Source organism: Vulpes vulpes, chromosome 13 (assembly GCF_048418805.1).
Source record: "Vulpes vulpes isolate BD-2025 chromosome 13, VulVul3, whole genome shotgun sequence".
Classification (NCBI taxonomy): Eukaryota; Metazoa; Chordata; class Mammalia; order Carnivora; family Canidae; genus Vulpes; species Vulpes vulpes.
In genome coordinates this window covers 95,549,294-95,570,790 of record NC_132792.1, presented here as the reverse complement: position 1 = coordinate 95,570,790, position 21,497 = coordinate 95,549,294, and the positions used below count along the sequence as shown (strand labels likewise).

The window sequence follows — 21,497 nt, the reverse complement described above, 5'->3', positions numbered from 1 at the left end:
CCCCGCTGGTGGAGCTCAGGGAGGGGAGGGGCTGTGCTTGACTGGGTCGAGAAGGCCCCTGGGGGAGGTGGTGGTTGAAGAGTGGCCTTGGCAGGTAGCGGGAGTGTAGGGAGTATAGGGGAGGGAGGCATGAACAGTGCAGGGGCAGGCAGGTCCCGCTCAGTATGGGAGGGAAGGTAAGGACAGGTGGGAGATGAGCATGCACACTGGAGCCATGTCAGGCACCTGGAGCTGGTCTCATAGGCACCGGGAAGGTGGATGGTGGGTTTCTGGGCATCGGAAAGCTGTGGAGCCTCAGCTCAGCAAGAGTCCAGCTGACTTGCCAAGGTCTGCACAGGAGGTGGGAAGGCGGCCTGCAGGGAGTCGTGCCCAAGGGAGCAAAGGATGGCTGTGTGCTCAGTAGGAAGGGAAGGCTGGGGCACCAGAAAGTGCACTTGTACCGGGAGCTTCCCCAGGAGGTGAGCTTGGCAGTAGAGGAGACGTTGGTTTCCTTTGGATCACCTGGGATTGTGGGCCACGTAACCGCAAGTGCAGCTAGAGAGAAATTGGGGTCATTTGACCAAGAGGAAGAATGAAATCAGAGCAGTGTTTATTGGGAGGAGCAGGTGAAGGGATGCACAGAGAGATGAGGTTGAGAGGATAGAAGAGGGGCAGGTGGTGGAGGTCCCTGAGGAGGCTGAGAGGCGCTGCCCCAGCCGGGCCGGCTCCACAGCAGTGTTTTCAGCTGAAGGTAATTAGAGGAGGGTGAGGCAAGAGAGAGCTGAGGGGAAAAGAGGGCTCCCCCACCAGCACAGCAGTGTGAGCGAACACACACGTGCCTATGCCTTGTGTGAGGGGGCGGGGGCTAGAGTGAGGACCTTCATTACGCACTGATTACATTTTACCCAAAGTCTGTTTCTGGAACTAGAATGTTCTGGCTCTGCCTCTCTCGGACAGATAAACCTCTCTGTGCCTCCCATTTTCTCATCTGTGAAATGGGTATAATGGCACCTCCCTCATCAACTTGTTGTGAGGATATTAATCGGACTAATATATTAAGAGCAGTGAATCAGTGCTTAGTAACAGAGTAAATGGCTCATCAGTGCCTTCGGGCCCCACTGGGTCGGGGCTGCTTCTAGAAGCAGGATGACTGAGAAGCAAACCTACAAGCATTGAGTCAAGCAGAATTTTCCTGGGCCCAAAGAAATCTCAGGTGTTTTACTCCAGCTCTTTGGGACCCCTTTGCTGAGGTCCCAACAGTTGGGAGACAATAATAATAATTACCCTTGCATTTGATTGCATAGCACTTTACAGTTTAGTAAGTACTCCCACCTCCAGTCCCGTATGCCACCTTCACAGCAAACCTGAAAGATTGGCTGCCGTCCACAGAGAACAAAACTGCTCAGCACGGTCAAGTAACCTGCTGCACGTGCAGTCAGGCTCAGCGTGCATGTTGGTTGAGAGGCTCGTGAGCTCTGAGGATCGGAACCCGAGACTCCTGACCTCCCCCCACTTCCTTTTCCCACCGCTATTCTACCTGACTGTGGAAACGTTGCTTTCAAGTAAGAGACGTGAGGTTCCCATAAAGGATGAATGGGAACCGCACACTTTCATAGCGCTGAAGGCTGAGGAAAGGGAACTCCACATGACCACCCCCTCCTGTTAGTCATGCCAGCGTCGTGGTTCATTGACTGGGTTTGTCACTCCAGTGGGTGACTTGCAAGGGTGCCCCAGACCTGGACCTGCTTGCCCTTTGGGTCTCTTGAATGATCTGTGAGGTCTAAGGCTGGGTCACTTGTATTTAAGTTACACGTCGATACCAGCAGTTATGCCACCTCCTTAGCAAAAGGGCAGAAAAGCCTTTTCAAACTTAAGTAGATGGATCATTTCCTTTTAGTATTTGGGAAAGAGTGATTCCCTGGAATTGCTAGGTTCATGGACTATTTGCTGAATTCTTTTTAAATAAAAATGGTGGTGAAATTTTGCACCTTCTTGCCAAAGATTCGGAGTGTGGCATTGTTGAAAACTGGTCACGTCCTCATTTGTATAATTTCCTTTCCTTGTGGCCTAAACTTGACTCCTAATGAGTCCAGATAGGAATAAGTCATGATTCTGTTTTAAAATATCTGAAGAATGAGGGGCACCTAGTTGGCCCAGTCAGTTGAGCGTCCAACTTTTATTTTTGGCTCAGGTCATGATCTCAGGGTCGGGAGATCGAGCCCCGCATCAGGCTCCACTTAGCATGGAGTCTGTTTGGGATTCTCTCCCTCTGACCTTCCTGCTCACTCTCTTGCTTGCTCTCAAATAAATAAATCTTAAAATATCTGAAGAAATTAATTCAAAGGAATCTTGATCTTTTCGATACCCCACACATACACACCCCAACCTCCTGCGAGCTTTTTTCCTGTCATGTTTCCAGCTCTGTCTGTGGTGAGATGTGTATCTTGATGCTAGGGACCAGCACAGACTGACTGACCTCCTTGAACATGTGTTGGTCGGGAACACGTGTTGGTCGCTGGCCACTGCCGCTGGAGAGAATTCACTCAGTTGCTTTTCTTCAGATTTTTTTCCAGGGGCTTTTCCATGAGGTATCTTGGGAGTCATGGTTGCTTCTTGAGAGCCTTTGTTTCCCCATGGGCCAGATGATTGCAAGACCGTGGAGGCCTGTGGCCTTGGCCAGCATGACCAGGCTTGCCAACGTGATGATTCACACTGCTCCCTCCTCCCCTTCTGAACTTTCTGACAGCCTTGTGACTCTGACGTGGGAAGTACCAGTGGCTCTTGAGAAACCTTTACTGAAGAGTTGAATGTTTTTCTTTTAAGATTGCTGAGGTGGTTTTCCATAAAGTTAGCACATGCCTTGCTTTCTACTTAAATCTGGAGGACACGGTGTTTATTCTTGCTTCTTCTTAGGGTTTGTTAGTGCTTTCAGGTTTGCTTTTCATGTTACTCATGATGCGCTGATAGAAATTTACCTAAATATATGTGGAAATGTTCTTTTGTTACTTGGAGCTTATATAGTTTCTTATGCAGATGTGCAAATATAGTGCCTTAGTAATTGCAGACTCGCATACTGTCTTGCTTTCTTTCCTCTACACTGATTCTTAGTGATCCTTACAGGAAGTATAGCTTCCTGTCATCAACAAATTACATGATTTCCATGACCTCCTTCACTGACTGACTTGACAAGCCCATATTGGGCATCTGGTGTATCTTAATATTTTTTTCAAAATGTTAACTAACCAGTGCCTCTCACTGCCACTTCATTTTGCAGATAATGTTGGAAGGTTCTGTACTGGTGTTTGAAGGGGTGCTTTTTGCCACTGAAATTTCCTTTAGCCTTTGGGGCCCTGATGAATGGAGTTTTGTGTCAACTCTAGGTGTTTGCACAGTCCTGTGTATGGTATGGAGAGTGTGGAATTGCATCTGGAGACAAGAGGTATAACTGCCAATATTCGGGGCCACCAAAACCCTTGCCAAAGGATGGGTATGACTTAATGCAGGTAAGTTTGTTGTCTTGGGCTTTGGGAACACAAAATTATAATCCGAGATCCTCTGTAATTAAACTGTAAATATCACAGTGGGGTGGGGCTGAAACTAACAGGCTTAATACCTATCCCAAACCTTATCTGGGGCACACAGTGGCATAGAAGATAATGTAACTCTAGAGGCAGAATTTCTCTGGGGCTGACTTCCTGCCTTTCTCTTGGTTTCCCCATAGCAGGTTACTATTTAGGGACTGACCTTGGTACCTCAAATGTTGCTCTTTGCAGCTTCTTGAAAATGTACTAGAAGTTACCTTTTTTTTTTTTTTTTTTTTCAGTTCCTGGATTTTAGGACTCAAGCCCTCTAGGCTGCTAAGCAGCATTGACTCTCTTGTCCTCTGTTTAGTGGTTCCTCCATTTTCCACCCAGAGCCTGTGACCTTTGGTTGCGACCAGGATTCTGTTCTTTTTTGTCTCGTTTACCATTCCTGATACACAGGGATATTAGAAAAGAACTGGTAAAATCAAGGTGAAAAGACTGGTGCTAGAGGTTTACATAATGTAAAATCAGGTTGACGTGGGGGCAGCAGGTCTCTTCAGCTTGCTTTCTGCTTTCATCAGAATTATTAAAGACATCTGACTTTCCCCAAAGTGACCAGTGGAAGTAGTAGATAACATTTGGATTAAACTTAAACAGAAAACCTAAGAGTAAGAAGTAAAACAGATTGTCCAGGGAGGAGAGTGAGCTTCCACATAAGAAAAAAAAAAAAATTGAAATATCTCTATTGCCTCTACTTTTGCAACTCCCTCATTTTGAATAGTAAATTTGATAGCCTTTTTTTTTTTTTAAGGTTTTATTTATTTATTTGAGAGAGCGCACAAGTAGAGGAGGAATGGCAGGCATAAGGAGAGGGAGAAGCAGACTCCCCGCTGAGCAGGGAGCCCAATGCAGGGCTTGATCCCAGGATGCCGGGATTATGACCTTAGCCAAAGGCAGATGCTTAACCACCTGAGCCACCCAGGCACCCCAAATTTGAAAATCTTTTAAAAGAATTCTACAAGAACTTTGCAAACATGTTTCTTACCCATGTGTACCTAAAGAAGGACTAGGCGAATAAAATTGCCTTATTTCATTGAGGAATGTGGGTCCTCATCTGACTTGGCTACTGTGATAACCATGCTTTCTCACCCAAAAGGAGCTCTGTCCAGGATTCTTCTTTGACAATGTCAGCGTGTGCTGTGACGTGCAGCAGCTCCGGACCCTGAAGGACAGCCTACAGCTTCCCCTGCAGTTCCTGTCCAGGTAGGCTGGCCTCCTGGCACACAGATAAAAAATGGGTTTGGGGCGCTTATTAACCAGGGACAGTCTGATTTACTCCTAAAAGTCAGTTTTCATGTTTAATGTTTCAAGAAAGTAATCTTATCAAGCATAATTTCTCAATAAAGTAATAGTTGCCAGACTTTATTTTCTACTTAGTTCCATGCAGAGCTGAGGCGTGGCTTTCCTCTGAGATGGTCCCTCACCAAGGGTATCTGCACCGTGGACTGGGTCCTTTCACTTTTGAGCCTCTGGGTGCTGTGTGGACGAGAGGTTCTGGTGGTCCTGCCACATCTGTGACTGAGACCCTCCTCCATGTGGTCCCCAACATGGCCATCCTCCCCTCCCTGCCCCTGGATGGGATGTGGTTCTCTCTCCCTATAGTAATGTGAGATGCTAGAGCCCCAGTCCTCCATAGAGCTGTCCTTTGGTAGCTGTTAACAAGATTGTTCTGGCAGTTTGCTGGTTTTGTCACAGTCCACTGTCCAGACTGTTCTCTATGACTGGGGCTGTGAAAAGGGTTGCATAATAGGTGTTCTCAAAGCTTACTCAGTGATTCTCAAATGTGCCAAAGAACAAGCTGGTGGAGGTCTGTAGAACAGCACTTCATGGTATCTTTCTAAATATTTCACACCAAAGCACCCTGATAAATGTGGGTGGGAGGGACATAAGAAGAGGGGAAGCACTTATCCGTGTCCATGTCATGGCAGGTGACAGGACAGTCGGCATCCACAGAGGAAACCCTCCCTGCTGCTTCCCAGGAGTTTAAATTGGCAATACAGAGTGGAAAACCTTTGCTAAACCATCCTTTCAGGACAGCATACCATATAGTAGATCAAAAAGTTGAGAACCTAATCAAACAGCATATCCTGTGGAAGGCTAGTAGATGTTGATGGAGCCATCATTCAGTCAAAATACATTTACTTAGCACCCTACGCCAGTTGAGGCATTATGGACATAAGGATAACCAAGATCAAAAGATAACCAAACTTTCCCCCATGTTGTCAGCTCTTTTTTTTTTTTTTTTTTTTAAAGCCAATAATGAGAAGCTAACATAGGGAATATTGTGGAGCTATCGAAACTGATGATTGCAGAGATGAAATGTAATTACATGGCAGGAGATTTTTAATCCATGGAACATGGTAGAAATCTGCACCCCTGGAGCGCTTTCTGTTAGGATGGTGTAATTATAGTTCCTGTTCTTGTCACAGTAGAGCACAGGACGCCTGAAAGCAGGTCAGGGTGCATGTCTGCTCCCTTACTAGACCAGGGGCAATGAAGGCTGGGACCACCTTGCCTGCTCTGTGTCATGTGGCACGCGGAGTGGATCAGAACTGAGAGTGACCCCCGTTGGTTGTGCCATGAGAATGCAGGTCTAACGCAGCAGTAGCTTTTGCGGCTAACAGTGAACCTGACTGGAGAGACATTTCTGCAACCCAGTAAGTCAGCATTAGGAGCTTCATCGGTGAACCTGGAAAGCAGACCGCTTGTAGTTCTCATGAAAACCCGTGTGCTTCTGCAGTGCACGCACCACCGCTGTTCTCACAGCTTCTTCTCAAGCCACGGGGAGATCCTCTTGTGTTTAGAAAGGGTCAGGGATTACCCAGGGCTTAAAGAAAGCCGTTCAATAAGAAGGTGAAAATTCTAACATGTGAATCTCATTTTTTCCTTGTTTTCCTTCTTCATCAGGGTTGTCACCATGACACTCCAAAGTCCTTTTAGCTTTAAGAAAAGGAAGCATGTCGATAAATTATAAAACACAGAATTCAGAGAAGCATTTTTCCCTTCCTACTATTAAACCTCGACAACATATGTGTAGTAATTAGGGCAGTTTGTAAAGAGACCTCTGATTTTAGGTTTAGAATGGTTGGGTTTAAGATGTCTTCAGGCAATTTATTTGTCACCTTGTAAAATAAATTTTAAATGTTCTTTGTTGTAAATCATATTTTCGCTGACCCTGTTACCTGTGAGATCAGACAAAATATAGTTTACTTTTTCTTTAGATGTCCATCCTGTTTTTATAACCTAATGAACCTGTTTTGCGAGCTGACATGTAGCCCTCGGCAAAGTCAGTTTCTGAATGTTACAGAAACTGAAGATTATGTTGATCCTGTTACAAACCAGACAAAAACGAACGTAAAAGAATTACAGTACTATGTCGGAGAGAGTTTTGCCAATGGTGAGTAAACTTTTAATTATTCCTTTTTTTATAGTTGGTATAAGGACAGTGGATTAATTGTTCCTTTCTTTTGTCAACTGTGTGAAAATGGCGGTTTTTAATTCTGTTGGCCATGAAACATGAGTTGTTGTTTTGTGTGTATCCAGAACTTGAGCTACAACCTATAAAACAATCTTTTTGAAGTATTTGCTTAACTCTATCCTAACTGTAAATTTCCACATGGAAATTTTTACTGCATGCAGGTTTACTTCTGTACATTTTAGAAACCATTAGAACTTTGTTTCCAGTGGCCCTGCATTGTGTGACTTCATGAGTTGTTGCAAAACTTGAGAGGGTTTGGAAGGTGAAGCAGAGGAGAGGAGATTTGACTATGAAGAAACACATTACCATAAGAGAGTAAGCAGATACAACTGCAGAAAGGGATCCATAGCAGCTAGAAATCCTAGGACAGTCTGAGAAAGACCATCTAGCGTCAGTTGAAAATGATTGAAATAAAGGACTTCTAAAAGAATAGAACACAAGGGGAAAAGAATGAACAGATTAAGAGTAGAACCAACTGGCTCTATTAATGAAAAATAGTCCTTTAAGTGAACTAAAAGATAAACAGCAGATTCGACACAACTGAATAAGAACGTGCCCAGGAACTTCTATAAGAGAATAAGAATTCAGCATATTAGAGCAACATACAGATTTAATTGTAATGATCATTTGAAAAGGTAATCACAAATTTAATAGAAAAATTTAAATACTAAAAAATAATATAAATTGATGTTAAAACAATTAAAAGATTGTAAAAATAAATAAATAAATAAATAAATAAATAAATAAATAAATAAATAAATATCCCCTTCACAAAAGCAACAAAAAATAAGCTGTATAGGAATAAATCTACCACAAGATGTGATATAAAGGACAACCAGACTGAATGAAGAGAGATCATTTTGTCTAGAAACAGAACTTTGCATATGGAGAATTGATACATAACAGGTGCATGGTTACAAGTCATTGAAGGAAAGGGTGGGCTAGTTGATAAATAGTGTTAAAAAATTGATTAGTCCTCTAATTTTTATTTTTGCATATCATACCAAAAATGTATAGAATAAAAAATCCGAATTTTGGACATTTTGGAAGTGTAAAATATCTTTATGACTTTAAGATAAGAAAAGGTTCTAGAAGAGAGGAAAAGCAGAAACCATAGTGAAAAGATTTATAAACAATATCTAGAGCAGTCATTGAAATGCAGATGAAAACAGTGAACTATCATTTCACATATCAGATTGGCATAAATGTAAAAAAAAAAAATCAGTCAATTCCAAATATTGGTGAGGATATTCGAGCAATAGGAGTGCTAATATACTGCACCACTGGTAACCATAACTTAGTGGGAGTGTTTGAAGACCATTTTAAAAACAATTTTTGCACTACCTGGTAAAGTTGAAGATAAGTATACCCTCATCCCAGAAATTCCATTTTTATAGCTGCCTGCCACAGAGAAAGTTTTTTTGTTTTTGTTTTTTTAAGATTTTTTGTTAATTCATTTGAGAGAGAAAGCACAAGGAGGAGGAGAATAAGAAGCAGACTCCCCGCTGAGCTGGGAGCCCAATGTGGGGCTTGATCCCAGGACCTGGAGATCATGACCTGAGCCAAAGGCAGATGCTTAACTGTCTGAGCCACCCAGGTGCCCCTGCTGTAGAGAAACTCTTAATGCATGTAAACAAAGAATGATATAAGAACATTCATTGTAGGGTTTTTGCGATTATCAAAAACTAGAGACATCAAGAGAATGAGAAGGTAAGCATGACTGGGAGAAAATACTTGCAGGGGATCCCTGGGTGGCTCAGCGGTTTGGCGCCTGCCTTTGGCCCAGGGCTCGATCCTGGAGTCCCGGGATCGAGTCCCACGTCGGGCTCCCTGCATGGACCCTGCTTCTCCCTCCTCCTGTGTCTCTGCACACCCCGCCCCCGCCCCCTGTGTCTATCATAAATAAATAAATAAATAAATAAATAAATAAATAAATAAATAAATCTTTAGAAAAAAAAGAAAATACTTGCAGAAGACACATCTCACAAAGAATTGTTACAAAATATATGAAGAACTCTTAAAACTCAATAAGAAAGTGAACAAACAACTTGACTGAATACATGGACACTGATCAGACACTTCATCATGATCAGACACTTCATCAGAGAAGATATACAGATGGCAGATAAGCAGATGAAAAGATGCTCAACATTATATATTATCAGAAAAAGTTGAATTAAAACAACAGTGAGATACAGTTTGCAGTAGTTACATGATTTACTTCCACACATACAGTAGAATGGCCAGAACCCAGGACGCTGACACCACCAAATGCTGGTGAGGAGGTGGAAGCACAGAAACTCTCATTCATTGCTGCGAATGTAGAGCGGCATAGCCACTTTGGAAGACAGCTCGGCAATTTCTTAGGAAACTAAAAATACTCTTATCATATGATCCAGCAATCATGCTCTTTGGCATTTACCCAGAAGAGTTGAAGACACGTCCACACAAAAACCCTTCCAGGCCTGCTTATAGCAAATTTATTCAAAACTTCCAAAACTTGAAGTAACCAAGATGCCCTTCAGTAGCTGAATAAGTAAACGGGGGTACACCTAGATAATGGAATATCATTCAGCACTAAAAAGAAAGGAGCTATCAAGGCATGAGATGACATGGAGGGACCTTTAAATCTTTAAATCTAGAAGCCAATATGGAAAGCCTACATCCTGAATAATTCCAGTTTTATTACGTTCTGGAAGAGGCAAAACCATGGGGACAGTGTAAAAATGAGTCAGGGGCTGGGGGAAGCAGAGTGAATAGGCGCACAGAGGATGTTAAGGGCAGTGAGACTTATTTAATTCTGTAATGGTTGGGTACAAGTCATGGTATATTTTCCAAAACTCATAAAATGTACAACACCTAGTGTGAGCCCTAAAGTAGACTATGGACTTTGGGTGACAGTGATGTGTCATCCTAAGTTCATCAGTTGTATAACAAATGCAGCAGTTGGGTGCTGTGGATAGTGGCGAGGTTGTGCTTGTATTGAAGCAGGAGTTATATGGGAATTCTGCTCAATTTTATCGTGAACCTAAAACTCCTCCTTAAGTCCATTAAAAAATATATAAATAGGGGCGCCTGGGTGGCTCAGTCTGTTGAGTGACTGCCTTCAGCTCAGATCATGATCCCGGAGTCCTGGGATCAAGCCCCATATTGGGCTCCCTGCTCAACGGGGAGTCTTCCCTTCCTCTCTACCCCTTCCTTCCACCCCCAGCTCATACTCTGTCTCGTATGCTCTCTTTCTCTTCTCTCTCTCTCAAATAAAAAGTCTTTAAAAAGAAAAATCATTGATGACAGTAAATGCTAAGAGGGGAATGGATAAATATGTTGGAGCATAGTCATAGTCTATAATAGAATACTTAAAAATGTTTGAATTAGTTATGTCACTCACTTGAATGACTTAGAAAATTGAAAATAAGTTATGGGATATAGGTAGCATGTTGTTTGTAATAGTACTGTTTATGGATACGATATATCATGAAAGTACACGAACACGCACAGGAAAGATAAACATCAAATCCAGGATTATAGTTTACTGTAAGGAAGGGTTCAGGAGACTTCAGATAGGTGAATTGTATGGTAGATGAGTTATATTTCAGTAAAGCTGTTAAAAATCCATGTAACTATAGCATAGAAAAACTATAAAACTCCAAAGACAAGTATCTTAAAAAGAAGTAGAAAAAAATTACAAATCATCATAAAAGAATTCCATTTGGAGTTTTTTTCCCAGCAGTGAAAGAGACCAGAAGGCCATGGAATAATCATAGCTAAGTCACTCTACCTGAATTGCCTTTCAAGAACAGGGCTAAAACAATGAATTTATGAAGCATCTCCTTAAAGTTTAGGGAAGAAGTTTCTGGGAAGTTTCTAACAAGTAGGTGTGGTATCTAAATGGGGGCCCCCAAATGTGGATTAATTGGTGGCACATGCAGTGAAAAAATTCACCTGAGGCAGAACGAAGGAGACAGAAGTTTGTTGAATATATCTCACAAAGGGGGGGTGGATATGGACATGAGGGGAGTGGTGAGCAGGACTGCAGAGGAGCGGCTATGGGTGGGGGCTGTATTTAAAGGGGGAAGATGAGGTATGGAGAGTATGGAATTCTCCCTTTTTTGGTAACTGTGCCTGATTGTTAGTAGCCCATTAGTTTAAGAGTATTGTGAAGTGGGTCACCTGATGGGCCCCTTCTACATGCCACTGCTCAAGCCTGTTTGCCTGAAGGTGGTTTCTACAGTAGGGACTGGTAAATGAATGTTAATACAGGGCCCATTACTACTACTTTTTTATGTGCAAAATGCCGCTGACATGGTCCTTATTTTGTGGGCTGTCTTTATGTCTTCTAAAGTGGAACCAGGGGCGCCTGGGTGGCTCAGTCGGTTAAGCATCCACCTTCGGCTCAGTTCATGATCCCGGAGTTCTGGGATTGAGCCTGCCTCAGCGAGAAGTCTGCTTCTCCCTGTTCCTCCCTGCCCTGAGATCGTGCTTACGTGCTCTCTCTCGCTCTCTCCTCACACACACATACCTCACTCTCTCTCTCTCAAATAACAAATAAAATCTTAATAAAATAAAATGGAGCCAAAATAGAGAGTAGTATTAGGTTCATTCATGTGACCTTTGCCCTAAAGCAAGTTTTCCCCTGTAAATTCCAAACTCTTCAGCCATAGAGTTTCCTGCCCCAGATTTCTGGAACCAGCTTCCCTGACTGAAGAGACCCTAGAGTTCTTACTTCTTCCCCAGCCTTAGTATGTTCTTCTCTGCAGCCATGATAATAGTCCTCTGAGCTACTGTGAGCTACGTGGGATGCCATAAAGCCTTTCCTGAGTATTTTTTTATGTTTATGTGACTTGGAATGTAGCCCTGCATATTAATGGCAGGGTGATGAGTCCCCGTTACAGGTAATCTCCACTCCTGCGCTGGGTGTTTCCTGTCCCACCTGCCAGCCAGTGGCTTCTGACTCTGGTGCCTGTGGCTGAGCTCGCCTTCCAGAGGCCTTTTGTAAGATCTCCCCATGGAGCTAAAGCAGTATGGTGTTTCAGCCTTTTTCCTTCTTCCTCTGCCAGCCATGTACAACGCCTGCCGGGACGTGGAGGCCCCCTCCAGTAATGACAAAGCCCTGGGACTCCTGTGTGGGAAGGAGGCCGAGGCCTGCAATGCCACCAACTGGATCGAGTACATGTTCAATAAGGACAACGGCCAGGCACCTTTCACCATCATACCCATATTTTCAGGTAGATTCCCAAGTTAGGCATATTTATGATATGGTTTTAAAGCCCAGGAGCCTTCGTCTGCAACAGGAAAATAAATCCAGATAACTAGTTCCTGGACTTTCCCTCCAGTGAGAGAAGTAACTAGAACATTTCCCTTGCCCCTGGTTAATTTAGGGGGCTGGCAGTGAACATGGAGAAGGAGAAATTACCTTCAGGTGTTGCTACCTAATTGAAAGAATGAGCCTGGATTTTTGTTTTGTATTAAAAAAAAAAAACCAAACATTACAGAGGCCTTTTAAGGAGCCCTGCAATCATGTTAGACTTGCCCCTCCCCTCGCTGGAGGTTTGCTGTGGAATGTGGGGTACCCTAACCTCAGTGACAAACCTGGTGCCCAAAGTTATTTGAAGTAACTTAAACTTCATAGGGCTATGCAGCAAAACATCATTTGATCGGATGGAAACCTCTGGTCTTTTTTACTTTTATGGTTATGTGTTCTGTTTGTCATCTATATGCTTATCACTAGGTTTAAATATAATTAAATGCCAATTTTGTTACTTTTTTTTGGGGGGGGGATACTCATTCAAGCCCATCCTCCCTACAGATCTTCCAGCCCATGGGATGGAGCCCATGAACAATGCCACCAAGGGCTGTGACGAGCCTGTGGACGAGGTCACGGCACCGTGCAGTTGCCAAGATTGCTCGGTGGTCTGTGGCCCCAAGCCCCAGCCCCCACCCGCTCCGGCTCCCTGGAGAATTTTGGGCCTGGATGCCATGTATGTCATCATGTGGATCACCTACATGGCATTTTTGCTCATGTTTTTTGGAGCATTTTTTGCTGTGTGGTGCTACAGGTAAGCGGTTTTGTGTATTCCCCAGGGCGAGAACAGCAAGATTACCCAAGTGGCACTTCCAGCTTTCACCTGGCAGTCCTTGGTTAATTAAACCAAGAAACAAATATCACATGAATACCGCTCCATGATTGCTAATGTCCTATAGTTAGCTAGTAAACAGAGACCTAGACATTTAAACATTTGAGGTTATTTTCATTGATCTATCCCAAATGACGAGTGATGTTTATTTTTATTTTTTTAATTTTATTTTGATTCAGTTAACATATAATGTATTATCAGTTTCAGAGGGAGAGGTCAGTGATTTATGAGTCTTATATAATACTCATTATATAAGTGCTCATTACATCAGGTAATGTGATTTTTTAAGCACTGTTAACCACCCATTCTTTAACAGAACATCTTAGGACCTGAATCTGATTCAAATCTAATTAAATGGGCTGCTGTCTACCATCCTTTCAGATGTTTGCAACTTGATTAGGAAAGTACATTTTCCTTAACTTTTTGTTTTGAAATAATGTTAGACTTACCAGGAAAGTGCAAAAATAGTAAAGTTTGTATGTATCCTTTATGCAGCTTCCCTTAATGTTATAACTGATGTCACCCACAGTATGTAATTATCAGAAACCATGAAAATAACATTGGTGTAGTGTTTTTAGCTAAATCACACACTTCATTCACATATCAGTACATTTTCCTATGCCTCCCTTGTTCTGCTTTAGGACCCCACTCCATGTTCACCTTTTTAAATTATTTAGTATTTATCTGAGAAAAAGCTTGAGTGGGGTAAGGGACAGAGGGAGAAGCAGACTCCCCACTGAGCAGGGAGCCCAACATGGGCCTCAATCCCTGGACTCAAGGGTCACGACCTGAGCCGAAGGCAGGCACTTAACTGATTGAGCCACCCAGGTGCCTCCACATTCACTTTTTGTTCACTACTCACCCCCAGTCTGTGACAGATTTTCTGGAATTTCTTTTATGGCCTTGACACTTTTGATGAGTACTGGACAGTTATTTTGTAGAATAAGTTAGGTTTTATCTGATATTTTCTCATGATGAGATTGAGATTATGTGTTTCTGACAAAAATATTACAGAAGTGATTTATCATTCTCAGCACCTCATTTTGGTGGTACACGATCTCAATAGGTCTCTTCACTGGGGATAATAACCTTGATCACTTGGTGAAGAGGGTGTCTGCTGGGTTTCTCTACTGTAGAGTTGGTGGTTCTCCCTTTGGAGTTGATAAATATCTTAAGGGAGATAGGTCAAAGCTGTGCTAAGGCCTTGTTTCTCCTAAAACTGTCCACTGATTTTTAGCATCCGTTGGTAGATCTTGTCTGCAGCAGTTCTGTGGTGTTTGCCTAATGGTGACTTGGTGATTTTGTATTTCCTGCATCTCTTCTGCACTTACTAATTGGACTTACTCTGTACAGACAGTTATCCTTCCTATGCTCTATTTGTTTATTGGTTCGATTATATTTACATGATGGACTTTTGTGTGTGTGGGGGGGGCTCTATCCAACACTGTCATTTGTTTCATTGCTCAGGTTTTCCAGTTTTGACCATTGAAAGCACCTTCTGGTTGACTCCTGTGGATTTTTTTTTTTTTTTAACATGCCCTCACCTTTCTCAAGCCTTTGCTTATTTTCTGGAATCACAAGATGTTCCAGACTCATCTCGTATTTTTCCTGCCCCACCCTGGAATCTGCCTCCTCTGCAAGGAGTCCTGGTTCCTTTAATTGGAGACCAATGTTGAGAACAGTACTCTAGGCACTAGGTATGCGCATTGCTGCTGCAGCAATGTTCAGTGCTCTTAAAGGACCTAAAAAAGTTTTCAACCTAAATGAAGGTTACAAGGTGAAATTATTCTTTATTAGCTTGAGTTTTTTTTTAATACTTTTTTTCTTTTAAGATTTTATTTATTCATGAGAGACACAGAGAGGCAGAGGGAGAAGCAGGCTCCATGCAGGGAACCCGAGACTCAATCCCGAGAATCCGGGACCACGCCCTGAGCCAAAGGCAGGTGCTCAACTGCTGAGCCACCCAGGCGTCCCAGTTTTTTTCATACCTTCTTGGAGTGCCTGGGTGGCACAGCTGAGGTCATGATCTTAGGATCCTAAGGTTGAGCCCTGCATATCGGCTCCACACTCAGTGTGGAATCTGCTAAACTTTCTCTCTCCCTCTGCCCCTTCCACTTGTTCTCTCTCTTTCTAATAAATATAAATCTTAAAAAAAAAAAAATACCTTCTTATATTTTCTCTTGAGGCTGGTGAGCAGGACTTAGAGCAAAGGAACCTGGGGTGGGGGGTAAAAGGGGAGACAGCATTTAAAGAGGAAGAAACAGAATGAGGAAGTAAGCTTTTACTGAGGTTATAGGATTAGCAGAAACACAGCTTGATCATGTCAGAGGTCTGCTAATACTGCTTACGTGTTTTTATTTTTCAGAAAACGCTATTTTGTCTCTGAGTACACCCCCATTGATAGCAACATAGCTTTCTCTGTAAATGCCAGTGACACAGGTAGGCACGTTTGTACTTACGTGGTAAGGATTGTGTTCACCTGTGTGTTCATTTCCTCAGCGAGTGTTTATGCGCCTGGCCCGGGACAGACTCTGTGCTCATGTCAAGGACATGGCTGTGATCAAGACTGACTTTGTGGGAGTAGCCATTTAACTGGGGTGACAGAAAGGAACCAGGCACTGAATAATAATAGGATAATTAGGGTTGGGGTGAGAGCTGCAGAGCGGCTGATGGAGCAAGCAGAGGGCAGGTGCAGCTGCAAAGGTGGATGGGAACCGCTTTGGACCGAGTGCCCCGGAGAACCTGGCTCGGGTGTGAGCATCGCTCCTCTGACGGGTGGAGATGACTGTCACGGTAGGCAGGCACGATAGCTGCTGAGGGTCTGGGTTGGGGGTCAGTGGTGAGCAACACAGGGTCTTGTGCCATCCCTGGCCGCAGGCATAGTTCTCACCACCATGTGGTAGTAGCTAACACTTGCCCTGTTCTGACTTTCAGGAATGGCTTGGCTCTTAACCTCCACCCTCCCTTCCTTTCCCGCTCTTCCAGGGGAGGCATCCTGCTGCGATGCACTTGGTGCAGCATTTGAGGGCTGCCTGAGGCGGCTCTTCACACAGTGGGGCTCCTTCTGCATCCGAAACCCAGGCTGCATCATCTTCTTCTCCCTGGCCTTCATTGCTGCCTGCTCTTCAGGCCTGGTGTTCGGCCGGGTCACAACCAACCCAGTGGACCTATGGTCGGCCCCTGGCAGCCAGGCACGCCTGGAGAAAGAGTACTTTGATGCGCACTTCGGGCCTTTCTTCCGCACGGAGCAGCTCATCATCCAGGCCCCCCACACCAGTGTGCACACTTACCAGCCGTACCCCTCAGGATCCGACGTGCCCTTTGGGCCCCCGCTTGACATAGGGATCTTGCACCAGGTAATGTGTTTTTGGCAGAAATCAGCTCGAGAGCCCCGTGGGTTTGTTCACTGGCTTTTACATGTTGACTAGCTCTACCTGATGTGAGATTGGGGCTGAACATAGTGGTGTATCTCGAAAATCGACAGTGAACAAAAAAGACGCTTTTCATTTGCTTTTCAAGAAAGCAAATGGTGGGTGTTGAACTTAATGGAAAATTTAGTGCTTTTGTATTTACTTCATATAGCAGCAGGGCTTGCTTCTTCTTGAAATTGGTTTGAACATTTCTGTCTTGAAGTAGGACATATTTATAATATACCTTAGGAACTTACTTATTTTTTTCCCTTGGTATTTGAAAAGTAATGTACCAGGACCCAAAGGAGTGAAGCCTCTTAGGCTGTGCTGGGGACCTAGGAAGGAGCTTCTGCTGACCCTCCCTGCAGGAATGAATTTATCATTGCCTGAATGTGGGCCCCAGCCTGCCTTTGGTAAGAGGTGCATTGGGAACGAGATCCATCCTGTTCTCTTACAGAGGCCTTTGTGTTTTTCTCTGTTGCACTTGCCCTGAAAAACTATCTATGAATAAATGGCACCCACTAATTTTTTTTTAATGAATGCACAGTCACATGGTTTTCCCTTTAAATGTTGCTCTTGCCTATGGAAAGTCTGGTATCTTTTTTTTTTTTTTAAAGATTTTATTTATTTATTCATGATAGATATATATAGAGAGAGAGGCAGAGACACAGGCAGAGGGAGAAATAGGCTCCATGCAGGGAGCCCGGCGTGGGACTCGATCCCGGGTCTCCAGGATTGCGCCCTGGGCCAAAGGCAGGCGCTAAACCGCTGCACCACCCAGGGATCCCCCAGAAAGTCTGGTATCTTAACAAACTTCAAAATGGTCTCAAAAAAGAAAGAAAGAAAGAAAATGGTCTCAAGACTTTGACAGAATCTTTTTCCACCCAATGACTATGCTTTTTCCCAGCTTGTTGCAAAAGATGCACAATATAGTCATTTACCTCCAGGAAGATATTCTCTGTGAGAAAATACAGGAACATATGTGAACAATCCTAGCACAAAGCAAGGTAGTAGATAGCATTTTGTTGGTAAAAGGGCATGTCAGGAGGACCAGGCAAATTGCCTTCATCTGCCCTCTGTGGCCCTCTTGTTCACTGCTACAGAAGGGTGGAAGGGGAGATGTTCATGTATCCTGCCCTGACTTATGTCCTGGTGATGGTGCCCCATCCTGTTTCTCTGGACACCTCTTAGCAGGGTCTCTATCCCAGCTGGCTATCTCTGAGAGTGGGCCTCTGGTGCCATTAGATATTTTACCAGAGAACGTCTTGGTCCTCTCCTTTGCGTGAGGAAATATTTTCCCCAAATACTTTTTATCTTCTGACCTGTCAGGGCAAAAACAATTGGGCACAATCTGAGAGAAATCTGATGTGTTTCTGGATTTGTTTTTAAAATCTTCATTCAGGTTCTAGACTTACAAACCGCCATTGAAAACATCACCGCAACTTACAACAACGAGACTGTAACACTTCAGGACATCTGTGTGGCCCCGCTCTCACCCTATAACAAGAACTGCACCATTATGAGCGTGTTAAATTACTTCCAGAACAGCCATTCTATGCTGGACCACAAAATAGGGGATGACTTCTATGTGTATGCAGATTACCACACGCACTTGCTATATTGTGTACGGTACGTGGCAAGAAAGGGGTCATTTGTTCATCCCACCAACATGGGAGCACTTGCTGTCACTACACTTGTTGGTGCCGGAGACTAGCAGTGAGCACACAGCATGACCCTGCCCTGCGAAGCATAAGTTCTAATGGATGGAGACTGACAATGAATAAATAGATATATGCTCTGATGCCAGGTAGAGATGAGAGCTCTGGAGAAATTAAGCCTGGCAAGGAGATAGAGTGCAGTGGGGGTGTACTGCTTTAGATGGAGTGGACACCTGCTCAAACAGAAAGGAGAGGAGGGTGCCTGTGAATATCAGAGGGAAAAGTGTTCCAAGTATACAGGTAGCATGTACAGAGATCCTAGGGTGGGAGTGTTCATGGTGTATAATCAAGGAATGGCTGGTACCACTCAGCCTTACACTCATGCCTAGAATGATAACACATAGTTGCACCTGCTACACCAGCAGTGGTATCATAGTACAGAAACAGAAACCTAGAGTCCTTTCTATTGTCTTTCAAATAGGAATTTATCCCATGATATCAAATTATTTTTAAAATATTGGGGCACCTGGGTGGCTGGATTGGTTAAACATCCAACTCTTGGGTTTCAGCTCAGATCATGATCTCAGGGTTGTGATATCAAGCCCCAGGTCAGGCTCCACGTTCAGCATAAAATCTGCTGGAGAGTTTCTGCCTATCCCTTTTTCTCCCTTTCAGTCCCTCTTATGCATGTGTGCGTGCTCTCTCGCTCAAAATAAATAAAATGAAATAAAATGTGCAGGGTCCCCTTGAGAAGTAGGATTGGTACACAGTTTAGATTGCAGGGCATTGAAGGTGCTTCCCATTGGAGGCACATCTAGCCGGGTAGGCTGCATTTATCATTTGCGTTGGTCACAGTGCTAGGTGACCTGTGAGGTGATCTTTAGGCCTGTGCCCTTGCCAGGGAGAGCAGCCTGCACTGGTAGGCCTGCTATCCCTAAGTGCCCTGACCTGGCCTGGAGACAGCTGTTCAGCCAAACAACCACCATGGCTGTTGCATCACCGTGGGGACAGAGAGATTATTTCTTACTACTCTTTTTAAAGATTTGCGTATTTTAGAGAGAGCAGGAGCACATGCAAGTCGAGAGAGGGACAGAGGGAGAGAATCTTTCAAGCAGACTCCCCACTGAGCACAGAGCCCATGACCCATGAGATCATGACCTGAACTGTAACCAAGAATCTGATGCCCAACTGACTGAGCTGCCCAGGGGCCCCTACTCCTTGTCACTTTTGAGTGTGCTGTCAACTAACCACATCTCTGGAGCCAGCCACTCTGATGAATGGTTTGGTTCTGTTTTATTTTTTAAGTTCTGTTTAAAATCATAATTTAAGTTCTGTTCTATTTTGTTACTGGGATGTGACTTTTTAGGTGGTTAGGCTGTGTTTGCTCTTTTTCAAGGAGATCACCTCTAAGAAATATGGGCTCTCCCCATAAAACAGTAAGTGTGTGCCTATACACCCTAAACCAGCATTCTCTACAGGAGAGATTGGTACAGGGCAGCCATGGGCAAATTAAAAAATTGAAAAAAAATTAATGTTCCTCAATATTTATATTTAAAAGACAAAGCTGTTTACTCCCTGTCTTACAAAACGAAAGTCAACAAAATTTTGGCAGTGAGGGAGATGCATGAGACTTGTGTTTTATCTATGGTGGGTTGTGGTTCAAGTTGGTGTGGAAACTTTGCTGTGAATCTTTGTGTGCTCCTGGTTGCCCTTCCGTGTTTCCAGCTCTCCGCTCCCTCCTCACCAACTTTTCGTGGGCTTTTCCCCCAAAAGTCCTGCAGGAATGACAAACCCGGTGTACCCAGAACCAAGCACAGATCCCCTACTTTCCCCATACCCCCCATATCGTGTAATGGCACCAACATCGACCAGTTACTCAAACCGGAGGCGCTCTCTCTGCATCCTTCCTCATCCTTACCTCCCTCATGTGATTCTTGTGGATTTTAACCTCTGGATGAGCCCTCAAATCCACGATGTGGTGGGAGAGTCCCATGTGTGGGTTGATGGGACCTGGCTTCTGGGTTTTCCCCAGGCAAGGGCCTGACATCCGGGGCCTGAGCCCATCGGCCACGGGCTCTGAAGGTCTGCAGTTCGTTCTCTGTGAGAACCTTCCTAAGGGCCCAGCAGAGTTCTGGCTTAGGAGGTGTCCTGAAATGCTGGTCCCTGTACTGGCTGTCTTCACTGCACCGTCTTTGCCTAGACCCTTGCACAAACCTGACTGGTCTGCAGGCTTTTCCTTCTCACTTCCAGACCTTCCTCCACTTTAGCATTTGAGTTACCTGGGTAAAACAGCTCACGACATCCTTTTTCCCGGGTGTCTCATTGTTCCCCACTCCCTACAGGGTGATAATCCAAACCACAGAGCATGGCACTTAATCCTTTTTTTCATTGTCTATCCCTCACCGTTTCCAACTGTCCTTTCCCTCAGAAGTCCTCCCCTTTGTGGGTGTACCATGCTCTAGACGGGACTTGGCATGGCTCCTCACGCTGCCATCTTGTTGCTCTCTTCTCTCACGTATCCGTTCTTTCTCTCTTCCTTGCCCAAGTTGGCATTGTAGGAGCACCCTCACATCCCTCTCCCCCCCCCGCCCCAGTGGATTCTCCTCCAGCCTTAGAGACTTGCTTCTCTAAGGCCTGAATTTGGTGGCATTCTTCTTTGTGTATTAGCTGCTCCTCTGCGCCACGCACTATGTGCTGTGTCATCCTGCATCGTGCTGTGTTTGCCTGCCTGCCACTCAGTGGTTCTGAGCTCCTGAAGGCAAGTGTTGAACTCTGTTACTCACCTAAGGAACCGCAGGGTCACATTGTACTTCGGATATAATCGGCGTCTTTAACTGTTCGTTGGGTAAATGTTTAGGTCTCTGTGATGTCTTGAGGCTTGTTCTAACTGGGAGATGTTTTCTAAACTTCTTCTCAGGGCTCCTGCATCTCTGAATGATACCAGTTTGCTCCATGATCCTTGCCTGGGTACATTTGGTGGGCCAGTGTTCCCGTGGCTTGTGTTAGGAGGCTATGATGGTAAGTAAGAGAAGCTTCTACTTTTCCTCTTAGATAAAGTAGTCTTGGTTCTGTCATGGACAGTCAAGTGGCAATTATGAAGATTTCATCAATTGAACAATCTTACTCGTTCCCTATCTCTTAAATCTCAAGTGTAGACTTGCTTTGGGTTTTGGCTTTGGGTTTTCTTCTGGGTTGAAAAGAAGTAGATGGTGTTAGCCTTCATAAAGTCACACTTGAAAAGCCAAGGACTTTTC

The 21,497-nt window shown here is 44.2% G+C and overlaps 1 protein-coding gene across 2 annotated transcripts in view; it reads left to right on the top strand.

The window, feature by feature from the left end:
- Nucleotides 1-21,497, top strand: part of NPC1 (NPC intracellular cholesterol transporter 1) — a 53,066-nt gene that overhangs the window by 12,410 nt on the left and 19,159 nt on the right. The window contains exons 1-10 of one of the 2 annotated variants that reach the window (XM_072735093.1): nt 2,753-2,811; nt 3,254-3,482; nt 4,660-4,766; nt 6,785-6,960; nt 12,099-12,266; nt 12,848-13,097; nt 15,541-15,614; nt 16,161-16,531; nt 17,988-18,214; nt 21,161-21,261. In XM_072735093.1, the coding sequence (XP_072591194.1) occupies nt 3,477-3,482; nt 4,660-4,766; nt 6,785-6,960; nt 12,099-12,266; nt 12,848-13,097; nt 15,541-15,614; nt 16,161-16,531; nt 17,988-18,214; nt 21,161-21,261 (1,480 nt within the window). In that variant the 5' untranslated portion in view covers nt 2,753-2,811; nt 3,254-3,476. Of the gene's footprint in view, nt 1-2,752; nt 2,812-3,253; nt 3,483-4,659; nt 4,767-6,784; nt 6,961-12,098; nt 12,267-12,847; nt 13,098-15,540; nt 15,615-16,160; nt 16,532-17,987; nt 18,215-21,160; nt 21,262-21,497 lie in introns of those variants that run through there. The other variant, XM_026006527.2, reaches the window with a different exon arrangement.